The sequence below is a fragment of the Canis lupus genome, chromosome 38 (genome assembly GCF_011100685.1).
Source record: "Canis lupus familiaris isolate Mischka breed German Shepherd chromosome 38, alternate assembly UU_Cfam_GSD_1.0, whole genome shotgun sequence".
In the NCBI taxonomy this organism is placed as follows: Eukaryota; Metazoa; Chordata; class Mammalia; order Carnivora; family Canidae; genus Canis; species Canis lupus.
In genome coordinates, this window is record NC_049259.1 from 15,620,351 (window position 1) to 15,645,536 (window position 25,186).

At 36.7% G+C, this 25,186-nt stretch overlaps 1 protein-coding gene across 4 annotated transcripts in view; it reads right to left on the minus strand.

Moving 5' to 3' along the window:
• RAB3GAP2 (RAB3 GTPase activating non-catalytic protein subunit 2) overlaps positions 1-25,186 on the minus strand; it is a 100,482-nt gene that overhangs the window by 14,703 nt on the left and 60,593 nt on the right. For 3 of the 4 annotated variants that reach the window (XR_005385717.1, XM_038586171.1, XM_038586170.1), the window contains exons 16-26: positions 25,035-25,117; positions 24,633-24,697; positions 21,555-21,645; positions 19,173-19,300; positions 16,503-16,719; positions 16,025-16,122; positions 8,762-8,867; positions 7,131-7,291; positions 5,780-6,008; positions 1,566-1,739; positions 1,355-1,461 (exon numbers count right to left, since the gene is read on the minus strand). Coding sequence is in view for 3 of the 4 variants with exons in the window: in XM_038586171.1 (XP_038442099.1) it covers positions 1,355-1,461; positions 1,566-1,739; positions 5,780-6,008; positions 7,131-7,291; positions 8,762-8,867; positions 16,025-16,122; positions 16,503-16,719; positions 19,173-19,300; positions 21,555-21,645; positions 24,633-24,697; positions 25,035-25,117 (1,459 nt within the window). In the remaining variant the exon portion in view is untranslated. The remainder of the gene's footprint in view (positions 1-1,354; positions 1,462-1,565; positions 1,740-5,779; positions 6,009-7,130; positions 7,292-8,761; positions 8,868-16,024; positions 16,123-16,502; positions 16,720-19,172; positions 19,301-21,554; positions 21,646-24,632; positions 24,698-25,034; positions 25,118-25,186) is intronic. The other variant, XM_038586172.1, reaches the window with a different exon arrangement.

Here is a 25,186-nt window from a genome sequence, read left to right on the forward strand (position 1 = left end):
CTTTGGTTAATAACAAATGATGTAAAACCGAGTTTTCCTCTTACATAGCACTTTGTTAGACCTGAATCTGGAATTAATTTATCCAGATTTTAGAAATTATTTTGTCCTTATTATAGCCCTAACATTGTTTTCTCATGTAGGAAAAATTTTCCATTTAAGTAGAGAGCCCCAACATAATTACCATCTGGCTGCAGAGTGGGCTACTGAAGAGGGTGACTCAAGGGGCATCAAGAGGGTCCCCTGTCCTAACATCACTTTTTGGTTAACATTTAATTGATCAAAAACCATTCCTTTGTTTAAAGCATTTTATATTAAAAAATATTTTCCTTTAATATGTAAGTGATTACATATTAAAGACATTCTTTTTGGAGGAAAAGTATCATTATTGTATTAGTGTGAATTAGTTCATTAGTGAGACATGTAACTTGACATAAGGACGATAAAGTATTTTGCTTTGAGAGGGATAATTCACCAGAGCACTGACCAGGGAGACCTAAGTGAAGGACTTATTGGCAAAGAGGACTATAATCCTGTTTTTACATTTTACTTGATCCTGGCATCAATCCTGAAGGATTGACACCTTCATTTTAAATAGGTTGAGGGAGAAACAAACAGGTTCAGAGATTCAGTGACTGGCCCAAACGCAGACACTTGTCACAAATTTCAGGTCTCCTGTCACAAATTCCAGGGCCCTTCTCCCTATTCTGCTGCAGACTATGAATGTCCTGGAGAGAAAAGCAGCAGAAAATCATGCCCCAGCACAGAGCTGGAAGGGCAGTTAGGCTAATCCTGGACTAGAGTCAGCCTTGTACACAACGTGGCTTTCTTGATTTTTCTGAGGCAAACCTAAGAGAAGTGATGAACACACACAGGGATATATATCTAAAGAAGCAGACACTAAGTTTACATTGGGATCTTTACCCTTTTATCATGATAACTATCATATTAAAAACCTTCTAGTATATGCCATCTCATGTAGGAATTCAAAAGTAAATAAAAAATATACTTACCATAACCTAACCAGGAGTAGGACAAAACACAGTGTCTTTAACCACAGAGAAACCTACACTTAAATCCTGGTCCAAACCCTGACTTAGCAATGTGCCTTTGGGCATAGAACTGAACTTTTCTGAGCCTAGTGTTCTCCTCGTAACAATATCCACACCTCACATGTTCTCGGTGAGGATCATGAGAGAGAATGCAAGAAAAAGGCCTAGCACATCTCCTAGAACAGAGGTATCCCAAAGGGGGAAAGTCCAGTGTTTACAGTAAGTTCCTGAATCAAACAGTCCCACATATGCACAGCATGAGCACAACCACAGAATTAAAATGAAAGAAAGAGCAAGAATCTTACCTCTGGATCTTTATTCCACTGAACAACATACTCCCAACAGCAATGTGCATGTAGCACGTCTAGCTCAAGGCTACAAGGAAACTGTTTATAGGCTAAATGCAGCAAGTCTGAAAGCCACAAGAGAGCAATATATTTGTTATTCTTTCTTTAACAAAGACTCAGCCACCTCTCCTCTGCTCTGATTCCATATTTCTCCATGTTTATGTATTACCTGGTATAGCTCCTAGGTTCATCTCCACCTCTGACACCTCAAATAAACCTCTGTTAATACCTTCTTTGGGTTCATCTGGGTTTTCTGCATCTCTTTCCTTATTAGCCAGTTTTAATATTGCAGGGCTGAAGTCCTGTTTAAATATCCACTTGGCTACACTGTCTGCAATGCCACCTACAGTTTGGAGACAAGAAAGAAAATGAAAATTTACAGTGTTTACCAAAGACAGTGAGGGCAAGTGAGATACCTGATACCTAAAAGCATCTCTATACTCCTATAAATTATTAGATAAATACAAGTGTATAGATTTGTCTGTTCACCACATAGTATCATTGTCCACAAATCCAAAACGTATTGTACCAGACACAGATGAAAGGATGAATAATACATCTTCAAAACACTTTCATTTTTTTTTTTTAAGATTTTATTTAAGAGAGTGAGCAAGAGTGAGCAAGCAAGAGTGAGTGCATAAGCATGGGAAGGGGGATAGGGAGAGGGAGAAGCAGACTCCCCACTGAGCAGGGAACTCAGACATTGGGTCTAGATCCCAGAACCATGCTGAAGGCAGATGCTTAATGGACTGAGCCACCCAGGCACCCCTAAAACACTTTCATTTAAATATAATTGAAATAGACTGATTAGCATGACCTTTCTAGGGTTTTTAGGGCAACATATTACTTTTAATAGTCAACTAATTTGCCTACATGGAATACTTAAGGGCAAAATTTAGCCATGTCTAAGAACCATGGTGCTACCTCGTGTTTGTCAAAAAATTATAAATGTAAACTGAAAAACACTCAAGACAAAGAGTTCTGTTTATTACCTAAAATAAATTATACATTCTTCTGTAATTTACCAAAACCTAGTCTTTCTTCCTATTTTGACTCAATATAAACCTTTCTACAAAAAGAACACTTCACAGTGAAATCACAATTATCAGTGATAATAAATGATAGCAGTGAGCTGGGTACTCCAATTTCTTAGGTTTGACTCGCAAATCATTTGGTTGTTTCCATTCCAGAATCAAGCCCTCAATTCTGTTACTTAGGTTTAATGTCACAGTGACAGTCCTACCCTATCAGCAGGTGGCACCATGGAGTGTAGGATTTACAATTCAGAATTTTTCACAGGCCTTTAAAAAAAAAACTTATTTAAACTTAAAAAAAAAGAAAAAGGTTCTCATTCACATGGAGTATCTTTTCCCATCCTTTCAATTTCAGTCTGTGTGTGTTGACTCATCTAAAGTGAGTCTCAAGGCAGCATGTATGTAGGTTTTTTTTTTTACCCATTCAGCCACATTCTGTCTTTTGACTGGAGAATTTAGCACATTTATAATTAATTACTGATTGGTGTCTGCTTGTTGCCATGCTAATTGTTTTCTGTTTTCACAGTTCCTTTCTTCCTTTATTCTTCTTGCTCTCTTCCTCTGTGGTTTGATAACTTTCTTTGGTGGTGTGCTTATAGTCCTCCCTCCCTTTTGCACATTTACTAAAGGTTGTTGCTGTGTGCTTACCATGAGCTTAGATATAACAACTTACCTCTGTAACAGTCTGACTGGGTGAGTTCTACACCCCCATCTTTGAGTTCACTGGTCCTTTCTTCTGCTTCACCGAGTCTGCTGCTGAAACCCTCTGGGGGATACTGAGTTTAGGGATTGTATTCTTCAGCTCTGTGATGTCTACTTGGTCCTTTCCTTTATTTTCCATCTCCTTGAAGTTATCACTGTTTTCATCCATTTTTCTCTCCAGTTTGGTGAGCATTTTTATGACCATAACATGGAACTTTTTATCAGGTAAATGACTCATCTCCATTTGATTAAGGTTTGTTTTTTTCCACCCCTCTTCTCAAGTTTTATTTTGTTCTTTCACTGCAACCTATTTCTCTATTTCTTTCTTTTTCTTGAAGCTCTATGTTGGTTTCTACACAGCAGATGGAACCCACCTCCCCCAGTCTCGAAGGAGTGGCCTTGTGTAGGAGATGCAACTTGTCATTCAATCCTGCCTTGGCTCTTGGTTGTCTCTCAAACCTCTGGGCTTATCCAAGCTACCCAGTATATTTTTAATAGTTCCCAGGAGCTGAGGCTATGCCAAGACCTGCCAGTGTCCTATAAGGGAGGATCTTAACAACCTGATTCAGGCTGCCAGAAAGCCAGAACCCTCAAGCACCAGTTGTTGTTTTTTAAAAGATTTATTTATTTGAAAGAGAGACAGAGAGAACACAAGTGAGAGGGGCAGAGAGAGAGAGAATCTCAAGCAAACTCCAGGCTGAGCACAGAGCTCAATATGGGGCTTGATTTCACAACCCTGAGATCAAGACCTGAGCCAAAACCAAGAGTCAGATGCTGAACTGACTATACCACCCAGGTGCCCTATCAGGCATCAGCTTTTAAAAAGTATGTAAATCTATATAATCCTGTGAGACCGCAAGCATAAGCCCCACTGGTCACCAGAGCCGGGTGATCTGGAGGTGTCCCCTGGGTGGCAGTCACCAAAATCAGGGTTCCATACAAGTGTCTAAGTTCTTTCTGGTTATACTGGCAAACTGAGACAAGGCCAAGATGGCATCCACAGCCTATGTTCCTTGAGAGCATCTCCTAAAGCCTGCCTCTCAGGCCAAAGCTTACAAATCTTATAAAGAATGAGAAAACAGGGATCCCTGGGTGGCACAGCGGTTTGGTGCCTGCCTTTGGCCCAGGGCGCGATCCTGGAGACCCGGGATCGAATCCCACATCGGGCTCCCGGTGCATGGAGCCTGCTTCTCCCTCTGCCTGTGTCTCTGCCTCTCTCTCTCTCTCTCTCTCTGTGACTATCATAAATAAATAAAAATTAAAAAAAATTTAAAAAAAAAAAGAATGAGAAAACAAGTTAACTATATAAAAATCTATAAATATATGGGTATTTATAAATCCAGGAATACAGACATTCCAGTATCAAATGACTGACAGAGCTGCTGGTAAAAAGAAAGTAACATAAGGACAACTAAAAATTTAAGATGCTTACAGTTGTGCAGGATATAAGCACAGAAACACAATGATTCCAGGACAGTAAACAGTAATAAATCACAGAAGTATAAAGTTCTGTGGAAATTAGGAAGAAGAGAAAATTTGCAGCTAATGGATCATGAGCAGTTTCTTGGAGGAGGTAGCTTTTGAGCTAGGCCTTGAATGGGGAGTAAGTACAATTTAGAATCCAGCATGAGACAGGTGGGTTGGGGGGGAAGGCTCAGATCCAGACACGGGAAATCACAGATGCTTCATTCAAACCATAATCAAGCAACAAGCAAGAAATGGAAAAATGGGTTGGACTCAAAGCGAAAAGTTCTTACAGAAGGTGTTTATATTTGTTCCAGAAGTTCTCTAGTCTCGCGATCTCCTTAAACTCTTAAAAATTACTGATGAAGAACTTTAGCTTATGGATCATATTTTTGATATTTATGGTATTAGAAATCAAAACAGAAAATTTAAAATATTTTTATTAATTCATTTTAAATACAAATGATAAACCTATTACATGGTAGTAACATTTTATGAAAATAACTCTATATCCCAAAGCAAGAAAAGACATATAGTGAGAGGAATAACACTACATCTTTGCAAACCTCTTTGTTTTCCTTATAACTGGATTCTCCAATCAGATTATTATTTTTTTAAGATTTATGTATTTGAGAGAGAAAGAGAGAGTGCAAGAGCTTGCAGGGTGGAGGGGAGGGGCAGAGGAAGAGGGAGACAGAATCCCAAGCAGACTCTCCATTGAGTGTGGAACCAGACGCAGGGCTCACAACCTGAGTCATGACCTGAGTCAAAATCAAGAGTCAGAAGTTTAATGGCCTGAGCCACCCAGGCGCCCCCCTCTCCAATCAACTTCTGCATTCCATCTACTGTGATCTGTTCTGGTTGCAGCACAGGGGGAAAATCTAGCCTCCCACAGACATGAAGTCGGGAAAGGGAGGGCTCTTGAGGTCCTCTTGACCACTCTTTGAGAATGGCTAATTTTCTAAGGCAGAGGAAGTAGTGGGGATTCCTGAGCAGGGGACCAACGAGATAAAACTCTGAGAAGGTTGACTGAGAAGAAATATGTGGTGGGTTAATTTTTTAAATCTGAATATATTTCTCTTTCCTTATTCTTGCATCATTTCTATAAAAACTACCAGAAATGCCCACACCATAACATACAGATACATAGGCACAATGCTCAAATAAATAAACATCAGCTTACCCTTTCCTCCTTCTAATAACTTTTTGACAGAAAGCCTTGGGAGTGGCTCAGCCTGCAGCGACGACACTTTGCAGGTTGATGTGTTTGCTTTGCTGTGAAGTAGGGTCTGAAGTATGAGACAATCCTCCAGCTGTTTCAGCAGAAGCTTCCAATACTCAGTGTCAAGAGAAAGGGCCTCCCAGGAATCAGTGAGGGCCTCAGAATCAGCACCCAAAACTGTCTGGGAAAACTAACACAAAATGTACTGGTGATACTCTGGCAAAGATTCCGGATCAGCATTCACTTAAATGAGCTTTTAACTTGAAAGCTGACGGACAGTAAGGATACATCACAGCAGCACACAGATGCAGATTCCCGAATATTACTACGTAGCTGGATGGAACATGACTGACTTGGGGGCAACAGTGACAGAGTCTGGACATTTACAGAAAGACCTGCAGCAACGCCTGATTCACCCAGTGTGTACTTCGACAAGTGTGCAGAGCCATCCTTGACAAGGGCCACGTTTTTTTCTGTCAGTACCGGGATAGTGCTGGTAGTGTACTTTTGAGAACGCACCCACCGATATACAAAATGTGCCTCAAATTTCTTTTCTCTCCATTATCATAAACATCTTATGCCAGTAATATTAAATTTAGCATACATACTACTGAGATTCACAATGTTAAGTGAATCTCTACAGGCCTATTTCAGTGACTCATCTGATTAAATGCAACATCCCTCTAGAAAAAAATTATTTGATCTACCATGAGATACAAGAGATGTCTGTTTTGTTTGTTTGTTTTTTTAATAAATTTGAGTCTTCAAGAGATGAGGGAAAACCACAAAGCAAAAGGTCAAAAGGAAACTTTTATTTGAATCCTTCAACGCTACTTGCCCAAAACAACTTTTGTTTATAAAAGGGGAGGGCTATAAATACAACTATACAGAACTTCAGAGTACCTCAGAAATAATGCAGTCTAACCTGCCTCCTTCAGATGAGGAACCCTGACCTCCTTTAGATGAGGAACCTGAAGCAGGAAGCTCATGTTTAAGGGACTTACCACAAATCACCTGCCATTGGCAGAGTCACATCTCTGCCCTCCAACTACAGTACTTTTCCCCTCGAGATGAAAAGTACGAGGTAATGGAAAAGTTCAAATATGCATGTCATCTGAATAAACAAGTTAAGGGCTGCACTCCTCACTCCGCAAAAGACAAATGAGAACCTGCTGGACACATATTTCAAACTCGAGATGTTCCATAACACCAAAGACACTGCAGCCCCAGGCAAGGCAAAGCAGCCCCTCAGCAGGCTGGGCAGGTACAAATCCAGCTTATCCAAGGACAAGTACGCCCCTTTCTCACTTACTTTTTTCTCAGTCATACTGTTTGAGATCTGTGCGGCAACGGAATGCCCAACGTGTGCAGACAACAGGGCAGCGCCATTGTTCTCAGACTGAATACAAGCTGTGCGCATCTGCTGCCACCAAGGGGACACAGACTGGGAATCCCAGGTCTCGTCGATGGCCACTAAAGGCAAAAAGAGAAAGTTAAAGAAACTCAACTTGTCAATTCTTTCTGTTCAATCTTTAACATTAAACATACACTGAAACTAAATATCTCAGTGATATACTTGTATATTTCTGAATTAGAAAAGAAATTCACAACTTTTTAAAAGATTTTATTTATTTGACAGAGAGAGAGAGAGAGAGAGCATAAGCACAAGAGGCAGAGGGAGAGGGAGAAGCAGGCTCCCTGCTGAGCATGGAGCCTGACATGGGGCTTGATCCTACGACTCCAGGATCATGACCTGAGCAGAAGGCAGACAGACGCTTAACCGAGTCACCCAAGCACCTTCCACAACTTCTTTTATCAGAATATTTATATTCCATTTATTTAGGTTGTGTTGTCTTGCTTCTGAATCAACTTTAAATCTCTGGAATATTTTCATCATTGCTGAAAACTACTATTGAATGTTTTAATAAAATGTTAAATAATGTTCTAATAAAACAGACTATATATATTATATATAATATAAAAGATTATTCTAATGAGGTCAAAAAGAATCTTAAAAATTACCTCTACCAAAGATCGTATGATTTACCTCAATGAATTAAAAATGCATTGTTCAGGCAGCCCGGGTGGCTCAGCGGTTTAGCACCGCCTTCACCCCAGGGCCTGATCCTGGAGACCCAGGATCAAGTCCCGCATTGGGCTCCCTGCATGGAGCCTGCTTCTCTCTCTGCCTGTGTCTCTGACTCTTTCTCTCTGTGTCTCTCTCATGAATAAATAAATAAAATCTTACTAAAAAAATAAATAAAGGGCAGCCCCCGTGGCTCAGCGGTTTAGCGCCACCTTCAGTCCAGGATGTGATTGATCCTGGAGACCCGGAATCGAGTCCCATGTCAGGCTCCTTGCATGGAGCCTGCTTCTCCCTCTGCCTCTCTCTCTCTCTCTCTCTCTGCATCTCTCATGAATAAATACATCTTTAAAAAAAATAAAAAATAATAATGCATTGTTCATATCACATTTTTTTAAAGATTTTATTTATTCATGAGAGACAGAAAAAGAGAGAGAGAAAGGCAGAGACACAGGCAGAGGGAGAAGCAGGCTCCATACAGGGAGCCCAACATGGGACTTGATCCCGGGTCTCCAGGATCACACCCTGGGCTGAAGGCGGCGCTAAATCACTAAGCCACCCAGGCTGCCTGTATCACATTATTTTTGATGATGAAATATGAATTTAATTTTTATAAAGCATACTTTGAATGCATTGAGAGCTTTCTACTTATTAATAGAAATATTAATAGAAATATTTTTAAATATTTTTAAAAAGATCCCTAGAAAAATGTTCTGGACACTGTAGTGTACACTCCTTTTACTAACAGAAAGTATCCTCCCCTCCCATTTATGTGGTTTTTCATATAATAATCTACATCTCTAAGAGCAGCAGCCTGCATCTCAGGGCCCACGGAACTGCAACATCCACCAGCATGTTACCTTTCATCTTGCTTAGGAGGGACAGCATTGTATGAAGACAGCACACAGATTGTGGTTTATCCAAAATATCCTTTTCCTTAGAAAGCCAAACACTCAGGAGCAGAGACTGAAATTAAATTTAAGTCATTCTCAGTAATAAGAAAAACAAAATGTTGTAATTTTCAAGAGAACACATGTGTTTATGAGTGATTTCGTCCTTCAGGGTGAAAAATAAGGGGCTGCTTATTACGTCACATAACATGAGGGGTAGAACAAGGTACTCTGTCTACTTAAGAGATTCTTTATCATCTGTCAGATATGTAAATTCCACCATTTCCATTTCTTCTTTGGGATAAGTACTGCCTTCTAGGTTAAGCTTTGATTAGGGAGCATATTGCCAGAAAGATTACTACCAAGTTAGCCTAAATTAGCTGTAGATTGGCAAGAAGCCACTCGGCTGATTGGAGGAAAGGAAGGATCTGGAGCTGTGGACCTTATTCGACATTGGCCACAAGGTGCTGTGGACTTGGCAATGGTGAACAGATATGTAAACTATCAGATTCTAGTTTTTAACTCACTAATAAGTCATGAGAAACAGATTTTAAGCAAAAACACCGAAGTCAATATAAGTGACTTTTAAGATGCCTATGAACAAACATATCTTCTTAAATATTTTAAGATGTACAAAATGTGTACATAGATAATTCTGGGATTATGAGAAGTTGAATGGCATGGCATCACACCTGTCAGTACGGGTGTTTATGAAAGGCGTGGTTACTTTAATTCTGCAGGACATTCATGTAAGAAAAAAAAAACCTTGAAAATAAAAGGTTGACTACCAGTTTAAATATATTAGTACAAATAGTTTTCAAAAATTCAGAAAAGTAGAAGTTGAAGTAGTGTGTGAAGGAAATTAACTTAGGAGAACAACCCAAAGGCCAGAAGATGGAAGTACTTGCATCACCCTGGTCAATCCCAACAACGTTGTGGCAGGGATGGTCTCCCGGATTTTACAAATGATGAAAAGGAAAAGTAACTTACCCAGCACCATATAGCTAATGAGTCAGGACTGAAGTCTGAACCAAGATGTGCCTGACTCTCACATGCATGTTTTTTTTCTCTTTAAAAAACTGTACCTGTATATATAGGCATGTATGTATAATATGTACAAGTAAAAAATATACTTTCAAAAGGAGTCTATTATCCTTTTTCAGTTTAACCCTCTATGTCCCTATGTCAGCCTCCTTTCTATCTCATCCTATCCAGAAACCTGTTTTTTTATTTTTTATTTATTTATTTTTTTTTTTTAGAAACCTGTTTTTTTAAAACCAAACATGTGCTTTCATAATTTGTAGATTTGTAAGACAATATATGTGTAAGACGTGCTTTCATATTTGTCTGTGTATTTCTAAGTACAGCTATACACAGAGCATTATGGGGCTGGCATGGGGGAGAGATGGTCACCGCTTGATAAAAATGGGGTCATATTATACCACGTTCATTCCACTTGCCACACAACACACCCTGTGTGGTCCACAAAATTTTGACTGACTTTATCTACTTATCAAGGTGATTTCCCTCTTCTCTTCTTGACCTTCTCCTTACCTCACACAACACTGCTACTTGTAACTACTAGGCAAGCTAAAAAATGAGTTGCCTGTATAGGCAACAAAGACACTCCAAAACCAATTGGAAAATAGCCTGTCTTGGTATTTTGAACACACATGGGCTATGAAAACAAATCAAAAGGAAATGAGGGGGGAAGGTAGAATTTATCTTTTGGGTTCATTCTGATTAATTTTAGGCACAAAATATATGACCAGGAATATTTTAAGAGCACACCAGGTTTCTAAACACATCTATGGGTTTATGTCTTGCAAAGCTTGATTCATCTCTACACCAGCAACAAAGTTTCAAAATGCTCAAAACATGCGCAACCCAAAGGGTTACTGCAGACTAAATCATACTTAGACAAATTAAATGCCACGACCTGAATCTCTCTTCATACTATAAACTCTTCTATTTTTCTCTCCAACTAACCACTCCCCCTATCTACCATCACCTTTATTTAGTAAATCCTGAAACAAAAAACCCTGTTCTATTTAACTCTCCTTCTATCTCTCTCTGTCAGCCCTGTTTCTAACTCTGATGCAAGGTAATCTTTGCTTTTAACCTAGTGGATGTTCCCCTTGTTTTTCATTAACTTTAAAAATCTAATTAGTTATGCTTCAGTTAGCATCTAAAAAGTCAGTGTGAAACAGAGGATGCCACGAGAGCCATCAGAACACAATGATATAATTTTAGTATCACTTAAAAGCAATAGATTGTTTTTTAAGCTTCCGGAAAATTTAAGGTAAAAAGAGAAAAATAATCAAAGAGAATACAGAGATAAGATACCATATAAAAACATATAGACATACATAACATAAAAAGACAATATACAGAAGATAGCAATCTCTAGAAGTAGTAAATATAAAATATCCTTTCAAAGAATAGCAAAGAATGTCACATCATATTATTTAGTGTGGATATTCATATTATAAATGTATACTATGTTATTTTACATATAAATGTCACAAATTGACATATTACCAGGTGATATGTGAGTATTAGATTTTTATTAAGAGAAACTTTGAGAGGAAATTTAGTTAATTTCTCTTTTCTAAGTCAAGCAGTATCTAAGACTTGGTAAAAACTATATGTAAGAATGAAACAGAAAATCCCTCAGGTTCTTGGTAGATATTTCTAATCTCTAATGAACTTTACTTTTTGCTAAGTATCCTCCTCTTCCTGTGATATTAACATCCCAGATGTTTTAATCCTCCCCATTCAGCAGAAATGCTGACAGAACATGAAGAAGACATCTGTTAGCCCTGTCTCTACTTAAACTTATTTTGTCAGTTTTCTGAATGAGCCTTATTTTCTAGTCTTTCCTGAAAATTAGGTCTATTTTGTACACAGAATTAAAACTTGATAAAATTCCACTGAAGGTAATTATAGTTTTAAACATTTTAAAAACTATCATGCTATTGTCTGTGAATTGCAATATAATAAAATACTGACAATCAAATGTAAGTTTTACAGAAAAATCGGTGGGCATAATACATCTAGAACTATCTCCAAATTTGTCAATATACACAACCTAAAAAAATATATACACACAAACTAGATAATAGATAGCAAGTTTCTTCACGAACATAATTCCAATAAAACCCCCATTTAAATATTTCAGAAAATAGGAACATTATTAGCATTTCAAATGTCTTTATAACACAAATAATATATTTTGCTGAAAGACCTAACACCTTTTATTTATGACTTTTATATGCCTAATTCCTAAAAAAAATCTACTACTCTTTTAATGTAATACAATAGACATTTATTCTTTATTTATTTTATTTATTTTTTTAAATTTTTATTTATGATAGTCACACACAGAGAGAGAGAGAGGCAGAGACATAGGCAGAGGGAGAAGCAGGCCCCATGCACCAGGAGCCCGACGTGGGATTCGATCCCGGGTCTCCAGGATCGTGCCCTGGGCCAAAGGCAGGCGCCAAACCGCTGCGCCACCCAGGGATCCCGACATTTATTCTTTAAAAAAAAAACTATTTGAAATTTAAAATTTAAATTTAAATTCTTAAATTTAAAAATGTCATCAGTTAATATTTTGGCACTGGCACTAACGGCTTTGGGAATCAGCAAGATGTAAGCAAGATGCATACTAAGTGGGCACACGGAACCCCTGCACTTAATTTGTCCAAGGCCAGGCAGCTTAGTCACAGCCTGAATGTGCTAGCTGCTGTTTTCTCTGATCAATATGACCAAAATGAACAAGCAGGCTTGTTTAAAAAGCTTGTCTTATTGTACATTCAATTTTTCTTTTTTTAAAAAATATTTTATTTGAGATAGCGAGCAAAAGAGAAAGAGAGCAAGAGCAGGAGCGGGGGGGGGGGGGGGGGGGGGGGACAGGCAGAGGGAGAGGGAGAAGCAGGCTCTCCACTAAGCAGAGAGCCCAACTCAGAGCTCAATCCCAGGACCACAGGATCATGACCTGAGCTCAAGTCAGTCACTTAACTCACTGACCCTCGCAGGCACTCCTGTATGCAATTCCTTACTTTAATTCTTGAGCTTTTTTTTTTTTTTTTTTTGAAGGGGTTTCCCCTTTCCTTCTGATTCATTGCTATTAATTACATGCTTTCAGTGAAAATGCATTTCTCTGTACTCAATAGGATTTTAAAAACTTACACAACTGCTTAAAAGCATTCAGCTATTGATAGAATACTTAAGAAAAAAAAAAAAAACACCTAACCACAAAGTATTTGAGAAAAGCAAAGGAAAAAGCGACCACTCATTTGGAATGCATGAAATACAATCTCTCAGAGTCAGAGAATTTTAAAAAGAATTTAAAATTAGAACTCATTTTATAAATTCTATAGCACAATAATATATATAAAGATCACAGCTTTATAGATTTAAAATAGTGACATTTCCTACATATCACATTATTACAACACATACATGTTTACAATAAAATTCACTCATTTTAAGTTGGGTAGCCAACACCAAAAACACAGTAAAGCATATCTTCACCTTCTGAAGTTCCCTGAGGCCAGTCCCACCCTCATCTTCCAGCAAAAGCCCATCTGCTCTGTCACTATATTTTTGCTTATTCTAGTATTTCATACAACTAAAATCATACAGTAGATAGTCTTGTTTCTGGATCTTTTCACTTAGTGTGATGTTTTTGAGATTCATTCATTTATTTATTACACAGTTACTTTGCATATCAGTTCATTCCACTGTATGGATATACCACAACTTATCCACTTATCAGTTGGTAGGTATATGGACTGTTTGCACTTTGAGCTATAATGAACAAAACTGCTATTAACATTTTATTCCAAATCTTTGTGAACATATTTTCATTCCTCATAGATAAATACCTAGGACTGAGATTGCTGTATTTTATGGTAAATCTCTGTTCAGCGTTATAAGAAACTTTTTAAAAGGTTATTTATTTATTTATTTATTTATTTATTTTTTTTTTTTTTTTATTTGAGAGAGAAAGAGCAAGAGCAAGTGATAGAAAGCATGAGCAGGGAGAGGGAGAAGCAGACTTCCTGCTGAGCAAGGAGCCCAACATGGAACTCAATCCCTGGGATCATGACCTGAACAAAAGGCAGATGCCTAACCAACTGAGCCACCCAGGTGTCCCGGAAACTTTTTAACTATTTTCCAAAGTTGCATTAGTTGGCATTCCCATTAGCGGTGGTGACAGTTGATTTCCACGTCTTCAACACTTAATGCTACTAATAAGTAGTCTTCATTTTAGTCACCTTCGTGAGATAGAGATTACTATGGTTTTATGTGGTATTTTCCTAATAGCGAGTGATGCTGATCACCTTTCAGGTGACCATTTGCCATTTGTATGTATATTTTTTGGTGATGTGACTGTTCAAATCATTTGCTTTCCTTACTGTATTATTATTGAATGGTACAAATTCTTTCTTAATGTATATTCAATTCATTTAAATAAGTTAAGTAAGTTTTAAAGGAAGAGTTTGCCTTTCAGTTTCTTAACAATTCTAAAACAGAGAAGTTTTAAATTTTGATGAAGTGTAATTGATCAATATTTTTTCATGTTCATGCTTTTTTGCATCCCTTGAAATCTCTGCCCAAATCAAGCTTTCTCCTATGTTTTCTTCTGTAAGTTCTATAGTTTTAGCTCTTATATTTATGTTCCATTTTGAGTTAATCTTTACGTATGGCTTGAGGTAAGATGTGAGGTTCATTTTTTCCCAAGGTTTCTTGAACCCCAGATCTAATGCATTTTATTGATGCTATTGAACACAAAGTAAAAATAAGTATTCTGTACTCAACTCTGAATAAGATATGCCTCTTTTTTTTATTTTATAATACAGATTCACTAGTGGTACAAAAAAATGCACAACAAAGTCCCACGCATCCTTTCGACAGCCTCCCCTAATGCTGACATCCTACACAATACCAAAATCAAGAAATTAACATTGGTAAAATCCACAGAGCTTACTCAAATTTCACCAGTAACACATGCACCCATGTGTGTGTGCATGCAATTCTATCAAATGTGTAGCTTTTGATCACCACGATCAAGCACTCAACTATGTACAGCAGCATAAGACTCCCTTGTGTCAACCCTTTACAGCCAATCCATCACTCCCCTTGCTCATCCCTCACTGTTGGCAACCACTAACCTCTTCTCTATCTCTAGAACAGTGCTATTTCATGACTGTTACAAAAATGGAATCATGCAAGTACATGTCTTTCTAAGATGGGCATTTTTCTAATCAGTGTATTTTCCTTGTGGTTCATTCACAAGGTTTGTGTGAATCAATAGTTAATCTTCTTTATTGTTGAGGAGTATTCCATGGTAAAGGTGTACCACAGTTTAGCCATTCACTCACCAAAGGATATTTGTATAGTTTGCAGTTTGGGGCTATTACAAATAAATTGGTTATGAATACCCATGTAAAACCTATGTATATCTTTAAGTGCCTTACTTCCTGACATACATACTATAAAGTAACAAAAAATGGAATTTGTTTTTATTTATTTATTTATTTGTTTGTTTATTTATTTATTTATTTTTTGGAATTTGTTTTTAAAGGATGTAAATGTTCAGTTAAAACAATACATGAACATAGTCATCAAGCTCACAGAGGAGACTGCCCAGATCCTGAACAAAATGTAAGGTGTTAGTGGGGACATGGAATATGTATGTGAGTATGTGAGAGGTTAGGTTAAAGAGAAGGGAGGACGGCAAGCTCACCTCCCCTGTCTTGTGCAGAAGGGCAAACATTTAGTGTTGTCATTTTCTACTGAGTGATTCTTTTGTTTTACATTTATTATAGCACAGAGACTAAAACCTAACCTATATTCAAAATTGGGAATGTTTGGTAACAATTCCATATTGCTCTAAGGGGAAGGTGATTTTGTTCCCTAAAGATCTTTTTTACTTCTAATGTGATCATTTTCACTGATGATCATAATCTGCTATACATGTCAGATTTTAAATTAATTTTAGGCCGACCATGGAATATGCCTGCTATAATTTACAGGGAATCAGAAAAATAAAATAGTATTACTCAATTAAATATAGTGATTATAAATTTCCTCGGTCACTTTTGGAAAGTTTTCATATATGTTCTATGATATGGTTTAAACAATGGTTTAAAAAAAAAAAGGACTGACGCTTCTGGATGACATGAGCAGGGATGAAGAACGTGCAAAAACAAGAAAGCTTACCAACAACAGCTGAGGGCTAAGTCCAGCTGACTCCAGAGTGTGACACATATCCTCGGTAGAGCTTTCTCCATGCAAACACTTCCAAAAAAAGAAACTGCCTAGTAGTAAAACAAAAGCAAAATGCATTAACCAATGATTACTTATCATTTGGACTAACATTCTTCCTGAACTGAATCAGGATCTCTAGAGAAGCAAAACAGCATGAGAGAAAAAGAAATTAATGTCTCAATTTTGCTTGACTTTAAAGCAGAAAGCAAATCATTACATATCTAACACTGTCTCTTTAGTATATGTATCAGCCAATAAAACTTAGGACATAGTGCCTACATATCCAGAGTATCTTTTATTAACTTTTCAGTATACATTAAATTCTTAGGTTAATTTTAAAACAAACTAAATCTTTGAGATGCTGTAAACTCTTCCCAGGCTTTCCTCTGGAAGACGCAGGATTCAAAGAGCAGTTTATCATTCCACCTACCTAAAGCCACATACTCTTCTTCACTTATCTTCTTTATGTTGATCGTGTCTTTCTCATATTCTAAATATTCCAGGAATGTTTTTACAGGCAACACACCATCTTTATCATCAGAAAATCGGACGGTAGTAGTTCTGGTTTTTTCCTCTTTGTACTTCTCTAGTAATGCCTGGAGTTTAAGCAGTTCTTTTTCATCAAGCCTCAGTAACACAGCCAAGTCCTTAAAAAAATAGGAAAAAAAAAAAGTTTTGAGTACATCATATCTCTTCCCATGACTCTGCCATAGGAGTCAACCCCATCATCTCAAGTGAAATGCAAGCACATAAGCAAATGATGACTTGTTAATTTACGTGATAGGTATAATGTACTCTGCTTAAAATTTTACTCACAAATTCATGAGTTCAATGCTAAATAACTTGAACTAACCTTGAAACACTACATATTACTAAGAGTACCATTTTTATACAATTTATTGAGAATACTCTATATTCTTCTAAAATGTTTGGATTTTACTAAAATTGTATTAAATTTACAATGAGGAAAAAAACTGCAAGAGTATCAACTGCAACTCTTGTGACTAAGTAAAGGCCTATCTGAAATTCAATGTTTATTTATTAAGCAGCATAAACACAATACAATAAAAAATACTGGAAATCAAGCCTCATTGTATCTTAGACATATATCCTCTATATGGCTCTCAGGGATACAGAGATTGAAAAGTCACAGATACATCCTGCCAGCCTTTCAAACTATTTTTACAGACCACATGTGCAAAAACGTCTCCTGATATTACTATTATTTTTCTAAATTAGGGGTAAACACACACACACACACACACACACACACACACACACACAAACACGCTTAAAAGACCATAAATTCACCATAGCAAGCAAAACTTTCTTCCCCCCATGCTGCACGATAAACCTGCTCTTAAGAATGCAACTTTCATTTACTTATTTACTCAAGGCTGTTGTTTTTAAAAACAAGTAGTGAACTGCAGACTGCTATGAACACACACCAGTAGTTCAATGCTATACTGAATTTATAGGAGCTTATATGAACTTATATGAACCCCACAGTAACAAAAATTCCAGACTTGAATTTTAGTTTTATATGCACAAGATTAGCCATTCAGCTTAGAAGCTGACTGTACATTTTTTGAAGGATCTAAATGAATTCACAGCAAATATAATTTTAATCTTAAAAAGTGTTTTAAAAAAGAACAATCAGGCAACTGATATTTTAAATTTTCTAATTTTTCTTTTATCTTTGCATGCTGTGTTGGGGATATCAAGTTGAAATGAATTCTGTAGGGGATTATTAATGGCATATATTTAACCTTCTTTGGCAAAGTAGGAAAGTTTGGATCTTATGAAACAATTAGGCATGAAAGAATCTATGAAATGTCTAGGCAATCCTATAGACATAATTCAGTCAACTTGAACCTTCTTGTTGTTTGAAATGATTTTTTACTAATGCTGAAGTAGAAAGAAAAATAAAAAGATCCTGAAAAATGGCTTTGTTTAAAGACAACTGCAGAATAATATGAAGACTGTTAAAATGCTTTATGAAATCCATCTATAATCCCAAGGATAAAAAAGATGTTAGAATGTATAAAGTGGTTTCCAATACAGAGAGAAAAACTTTCATTTCTCTGTTTAAAAATTTGTATTCACATATATTTAAAATAAAAGGTTTCCACTTTAAACTTCCATTAAATTTCAGATACACAAGATATCTTTTCATAAGTAATATCAGTGATTTGACAAATCACTAAAATCACTGAAATAATGATTTTCCTTTAGATAAGTGGAAGATATGGGCCCTAAGGGCAAGCAACCCATCCATAGTCACACAGTTATCTGAGGAAAAGAGAGGACTACATTTCTCTTTATTCTCTATTAAGGAAACTTTATTTCTTTGTATGAAAAGTAAGAATTTTGTACACATGCCCCCAAAATGAGTGATACTGCACTATAATGAAGATTATAAGGTGCTGCCATTTTTTTGTGTTTTGCAGAATGAAAACACAGAACATTACTATAATTAAACACTTTGATGTAAGACAAAATTTTTTTAAAAATATATATTTTATTCATGAGAAACACACAGAGAAAGGCAGAGACATAGGCAGAGGGAGAAGCAGGCTCAGTCTGATGCAGAACTCAATTCCAGGACACTGGGATCATGACCTGAGCCAAAGGCAGACACTCAACCACTGAGCTACCCAAGTGCCCCAAGACAGAATTTTTTAAAAAAATATGTTATTATGTAGTAGACAACAAAACAAGCTATATGAGTTTGTTCACAACACCACCACAGAAAAATCAGTCTCTTCTGTCTGGCAAAATCTTTTTAATTTTCTTTAAAAGAAATTAGTTTTGCTACTTCAGCAAGCTGAATATATTTTAATTGGCAAATCTTGTCATTATGTTGTAAGAAGCAACCTTAAAAAGTGAGTTCAAAGAAATCAAATGTTTCTTGGATAGTGAAGATGGATTAACAATAATAGCAAAATTAATATAAATACTAAGGCACAGAGAACCAGCAGGTCTTGTAAAGAAAATACACCTTTCCACTTCATAAAAATCTTTAATTTTCTACTTCTTTACTATCAGTTAAAAAATTAAAAATAATCAGAATATTCTGTATAATGAGGAATGGACTTACATTATCTGAGAATGGTGTGTTTGGATGAAAATCAAGGGAATTTAACTGACTGACAGACTCATAAAGATGGAGTAATTTCAGTTTATTGGCACAAAACTGTAGCAATCCTTCATCAACAGACTCAAGATCTAAAAGGTGGAAGAAAAAATACATTAAAGAGACATGTTTAAAAGACTCACAAAAAGGTTTTTCTTTCATTAATAGTCATAGTATTATATACTTCTCTGATATTCTATTTTATTAAATACTGAGATGTTTAAGATATAACATTACTAAGACAAAGATTAATTTTTCCATCATGGAAAAATGTCCACTTTTTTTTTTTAAGATTTTATTTATTTATTCATGAGAGACAGAGAGAGAGAGAGAGAGAGAAAGAGAGGCAGAGACACAGGCAGAGGGAGAAGCAGGCTCCATGCAGGGAGCCCAACATGGGACTCGATCCTGGGTCTCCAGGATCACACCCCGGGCTGAAGGCTGCGCTAAACCGCTGGGCCACCAGGGCTGCCCTCCATATTTTTTTAAAAAGACATAAGGCATACTAGTATTGGGGTGGTGGGGGATGGGGGTGGGGGAGGCACAGAGAGAGGAAAGGAAAAAAAGAGCTATCTTAGTCTAATACTCAAATTTTTAAAAAATGATCTGAAAGCAGCTTTGAAAATACTCTTCACTACCCCATAACTTATATGTTGCCTATTATGCCAATAGACAGAGGACAGATGAATAGAAAGCTGCCTGGTTTTTATCATCGTGGTGGTTAAAGATACTTGGATTCAAGCACAAACTCTGGACTGTGACAGATCTATTCTCAAGGCTGGTAAAGAAACCAAAGTACAATTCTACTTAACATTCTCTGTCAGGGATCCCTAGGTGGCGCAGCGGTTTGGCGCCTGCCTTTGGCCCAGGGTGTGATCCTGGAGACCCGGGATCGAATCCCACATCGGGCTCCCAGTGCATGGAGCCTGCTTCTCCCTCTGCCTGTGTCTCTGCCTCTCTCTCTCTCTCTCTCTCTGTGACTATCATAAATAAATAAAAATTAAAAAAAAATTCTCTGTCAATCAGGCTTTTTAAAAAAAGATTAATGTTAGAGAAATACTCTATATTTCTGCATGATAATTTAAATATTTATCATCTAATATAAAACAATTATTCTTTTAAAAGGCAGACACTTTACCTCCAAGAGTTGGTATAGCTACAATACAACATAGCAAATTAAATAGGCAAAATTTTTTAGCATCTCAATTATGGGTAGAACTTGAAACTAGTGATTTTACAGAATTCCATCAGTGGTATCTGGTTTACTCTCAGCCCAGTGCAAGACAAACTGATTTAATAAATTTTGAGACTCTGGTAAAGCCTTGAGGTATGGCTTTATAAGCATCAAGCTTTACAAGCACACTGCTTTTTAAAAGAGATATTTCTAACAAATCGTATGCACTAAAGAAATTCACTATTTTCCAAAAGTCAGCTTTAAACATGTGTTGAAAAAAATCTCAACACTACGATGTTTAAAGTCATGAAAGGGGATACTATGATCTGTTTATTAAACCACTTTAATTGGCTTGTATGTAAATATAAAGTTGGCTTTATACAATTAACATGACAAGCAAAAAGTCACAGCTAGATGAAGTCTACACATTACACACTATAATTTAATTGATGTTAGGAATTCAGGATAAACTGAATTTTGCCGGGTCAGCTGGATAGAGTATGGAGTTAAAAATCCCACAATTAGAGGATGTAATTTTTTTTTTCAAACAAATTTTGAGCTGTAAGAAACAACCAGCAAACTCAGAACTAATAATTTACTCATAGTCTGATTTTGGAAGTCCTTAAGGTTGAGGAAGAGGAAGTGGAGGAGAAAATGTGGATTCCACACACTAAACAGAACATTAATTCAAAGCCTACTTTTTAAAAATCATTATTCAATCAAAACAAAATTTAAAGAATGCTTCATCTACAGAACTTGCTCTCCTCCCACAAAGTTAAATAAAAGACTAGTGACAGCAAGAAAGCCTGGCTATTTTTTGCATACCACCAGCTAACTTTCTCTCATGCTGATGGCTTTCACATGTGTACAACTGTATCAGAATAATGACTTCTCACCATCCTATACTGGTGTCTCTCCTCACAGTAGAAATATTTTAAAAGAAATAGTAACAGAAAGAAACAGTATATATTCAGAGAAAGCTGAGATGAAGATCAGCAAATAGGGAATAAAAAAGTCTCCAAATACTAAAGGTATGAAATAAGTGTCCTTATTTCTTATATGTATTATTTCCACATTGAAGTAACATGATGATATCATAAGCAGTAATAGCTTTTTGTAATCAATTACAAAATTTGAAGCCCAGAACCTCCAATCAGTATAAACCTTATTACCTTGATTTTTTAAAGTGTCCATTAAAGTCTGAGTGATGTTTCTAAGGCAGGAAAATGGTAAACGTTCACTTGCCAAAATGCTTTCCAAAGCCTAGGAGAAAGATATTGAGCAATTCTAACAATTAGAAGGCAATGGTTTTGTTTGTTAAATTTTATATTTATACCAACACCTTTACTACCCCAAATTTTCAAGGGAAGTTCCATAGTTAAGATGTTTGCCTGTACATACCTGAGGAGAGTTGCATCTTATGTATTATACAACCAATTTCATCTCATGCCCATTATGGGGGAATGACAAAAAGTCCACACTCAGAATGAAACAACTAGAAGGCAACTTGTATTTAACAGAATGGTAAGATGAAACAGGGACCATGACAAAGCTATTCACTGATAAGAAGAGTGTAAGTCTATACTCCACAGGCATAAATGAAAAGCAGAGGCTGTTACTGTTGTGTCAATGATAAAAGCTGATGACAACTTAATTCCTGGTTAATGACTGCATCTGACCATGGCCAGCTGAATCTGGGCCATATACATGCTCCCTACCTCACCCCACCTTCCCCTTCCTGCCCCTCCCTCAGTAGATACTTAAGAGACTCCACCACCAGTTCCAAAATCTCTCTTTATGCCTAAAGAAGCAACCATCAGAATAACCAATAGGTAGACACAGCAGTTAAAGTTCATACTTATCCTCTCATATTAGCTCATTAAACTTTTTTTTTTATTGATGCGAGTAAATAATTTCAAAAGTAGGCTGAGAATGTAGCATGACGCAAAGATTGTAATACAAGCACCTGTGTGTGTGCGTATGTGTGTCTAGGTAAGAAATGGGCTCAGAGGGTGTTTCAAGAGGGTGATCAAACCCATGATGAGGCAACTACATGGTGGATATAAAGAAAGTGACTGAAAAAGGCAAATACTCAGCAAAATGTAATTATCTCTGATCTATCTAGCAGCTGGCTTGCCTATTATTCACTCTTCCAAAGCCTCAAATATTTTTTTTTCTTTTAGTGCTGAAAACAATACACAACTTTCACTTTCAGCATTTTTTATAAAATTCAGAGTTTCACACACAATTTAGTATAGTTTTTTAAAAAGTCACGACAGTTTGTAGTATGCTAACCTTTCCCAATTTTTTATCCCATGATGTAAGATAAGAAAAAAAATGGCACCAAAATGAGAAGGCTTGTTTGAGTTATAACCCTCCTTTTTTTACTACAGGTTCTCTAAACTACCTCTCTTGGATGCCCACCTATCATAGGAATGTCATCTTTCATAACTAAGACTTTGCCCTGAGAAAAAATGAGAACCCATTAGCCCTGTCAGTAGAATGGAAAACTTAATTAAAGTCACAGAGACTTGAATGGCTTGGTCATTTAAATGTCTATTAGGGGTACCTAGGTGGCTCAGTCATTGAGCGTCTGTCTGCCTTTGGCTCAGGTTGTGATCCTGGGGTTGTGGAATCAAGTCCCACATCAGGCTCCCCATGGGGAACCTGCTTCTACCTCTACCTACGTCTCTGCCTGTGCCTCTCATGAATAAAGAAATAAAATCTTAAAAAAAAAAAGTCTATTGATTTCAGCTCAGGTCATGATCTCAAGGTTGTGGGATCAAGCCCTTCATCGGATTATGCACTGGGCATATAGCCTGCTTAAGATCCTTTCCGTCTCCCTCTACCCCCACTCCCTCACCACCACCCGTCTCTTTAAAAAAAAAAAAAAAAAAGTCACAGGGACTTGCCTGTTCTATAATAAAATAAAAAAGCACTTAAGAAAAATCACGGCAATATGAAAATAAAAGGGGATAAAAAAATCAGTATTTGCTAAGTTCTCCCACATATCTATCATTATTCTAGTCGTTGTGGATTATGAAATGGACATATTTGGGGAGGTCCCTACTTGAAGGAGCTCAAAAGAGGTAAAAAGGAAAAAAATGGTGAGCTGTGATTCATATACATGAATTAGAGAACAAGTAGCCATTAGCTCTCCAGTTCTGATTAGAAGTAGGGTAGGAGTTGAGAGGTATCCATGGGGATTGAAGGGTTATGTAAGAATTGATAGAGTTAAAACCTGAGCAGCATTATGAGGAGTTTGGAGAAGAAGGTGAGAATGAAAGAAATCACAGTGAGTTATCATATTAGAACCACCCACCTGGCAAAAGGCAACAAGTCTGACAATACCATGGGACTCTGAGGCTGTGGAGCAATAGGCCCTCTTACACAGTATGAGTGGAAACATAAATTAGTGCAAGTATTTTGAGAAGCAATCTTTTCATCAACGAGTACAGCCAGAGAAGCTCTTCCCCTACAATTCCCCTCTTAGGCACAAACTCAAGAGAAGTTCTTGCATATGTGCACCCGGGGAAATAAAGATACATGACATCTGATGTACAAGGACAATCACAGTATCATTGTAATAGGAAAAAACTGGAAATAACTTAAATGTCCACTGACAGGAGGAGTGAATAAAGTATAGTGGTAGACTCAGTGCACATCCACTGCAGCTACATGCATCAGCATAGAGGTCTCAAAGAAACATAATGTCGAAGGAATGAAGTCATAGAAGACATGGAGCATGACTCCATTTATATAAAGTTTTAAAAGGCAGAAAATGCATCAATGTCTGAAAGAAGCTATACAGAAATATAACTATAAAAAGCAAAAGAGAGAGAAACACAAAATTCTCAACACTTGTTACCTTAGGAATGAGAGAAGGGGCTTGAAAAGGTGTACGTAGAGCTCTTCAGAGTTCTTGGTAACATTCTATTTCTTAAGATGGGTGGTCATACATGTGTTCGTTATTATTCTTTAGTCAGAATACATGTCATGTATAGATGCGTGTGTATGTTTAAAACATGGACACATGTGTATGGTACTTCACTTTACTTCATTTTAAAAAAAGAAAGAAGGAAAGGAAAGACAATGGGAACTTCTATATGTGAATATAAAAAGGATGCATGAATAAAAACAGGAAAAGAGGAGGTTATTCTATCATGTTTGGAGGAAAAAAGGAAAATAAAGACTTTCTTAGAGAAATATGTCACAGCTACTCAGCAGGAACATTCACATATCATACATACTTGTTTCTTTGTTGCAGGATACTTAATATCAAGAATTAATTCCTTTATTTGTGTTTCAACCAAATCTACAAAGAAAAAATTAAAATTTTCACTTTTATTATAAAGTAAACTGTATTCTGAAAGAATAATGCACATATTTGTAACCATCAGCCTAAAAGACTCCTGGTTGCTCTCACATTATTGTTTTATTGTTACAAATTTTAATATCTCCCAGAGGGTATGCCTCATGTTTATAGAGCAATTCCAATAAAAAGTATACATGATAATCTGCACCTCACCTTATCTCCAGGAATTAAAACAGCTAGCAAATGAACTGAAATATTTTGATTGCTGCGTGTAGAATACACTACAAATTTAGAAAATGACATAGGAGCATGTGTTATTTTTACAAAGGACACACACCGAGATTTGGAGATCTAGTTTTCAGCAGGGCTGCCAGTTTCTTCACGAGGTGCATGTCCTTGGCTCGTTCGCACTTCTTGTCACTAAAACAGAAAATACAACAAAATCTTATAGAATGTGAAATCGCTTTCCTTCTACGTCTGACACACTCC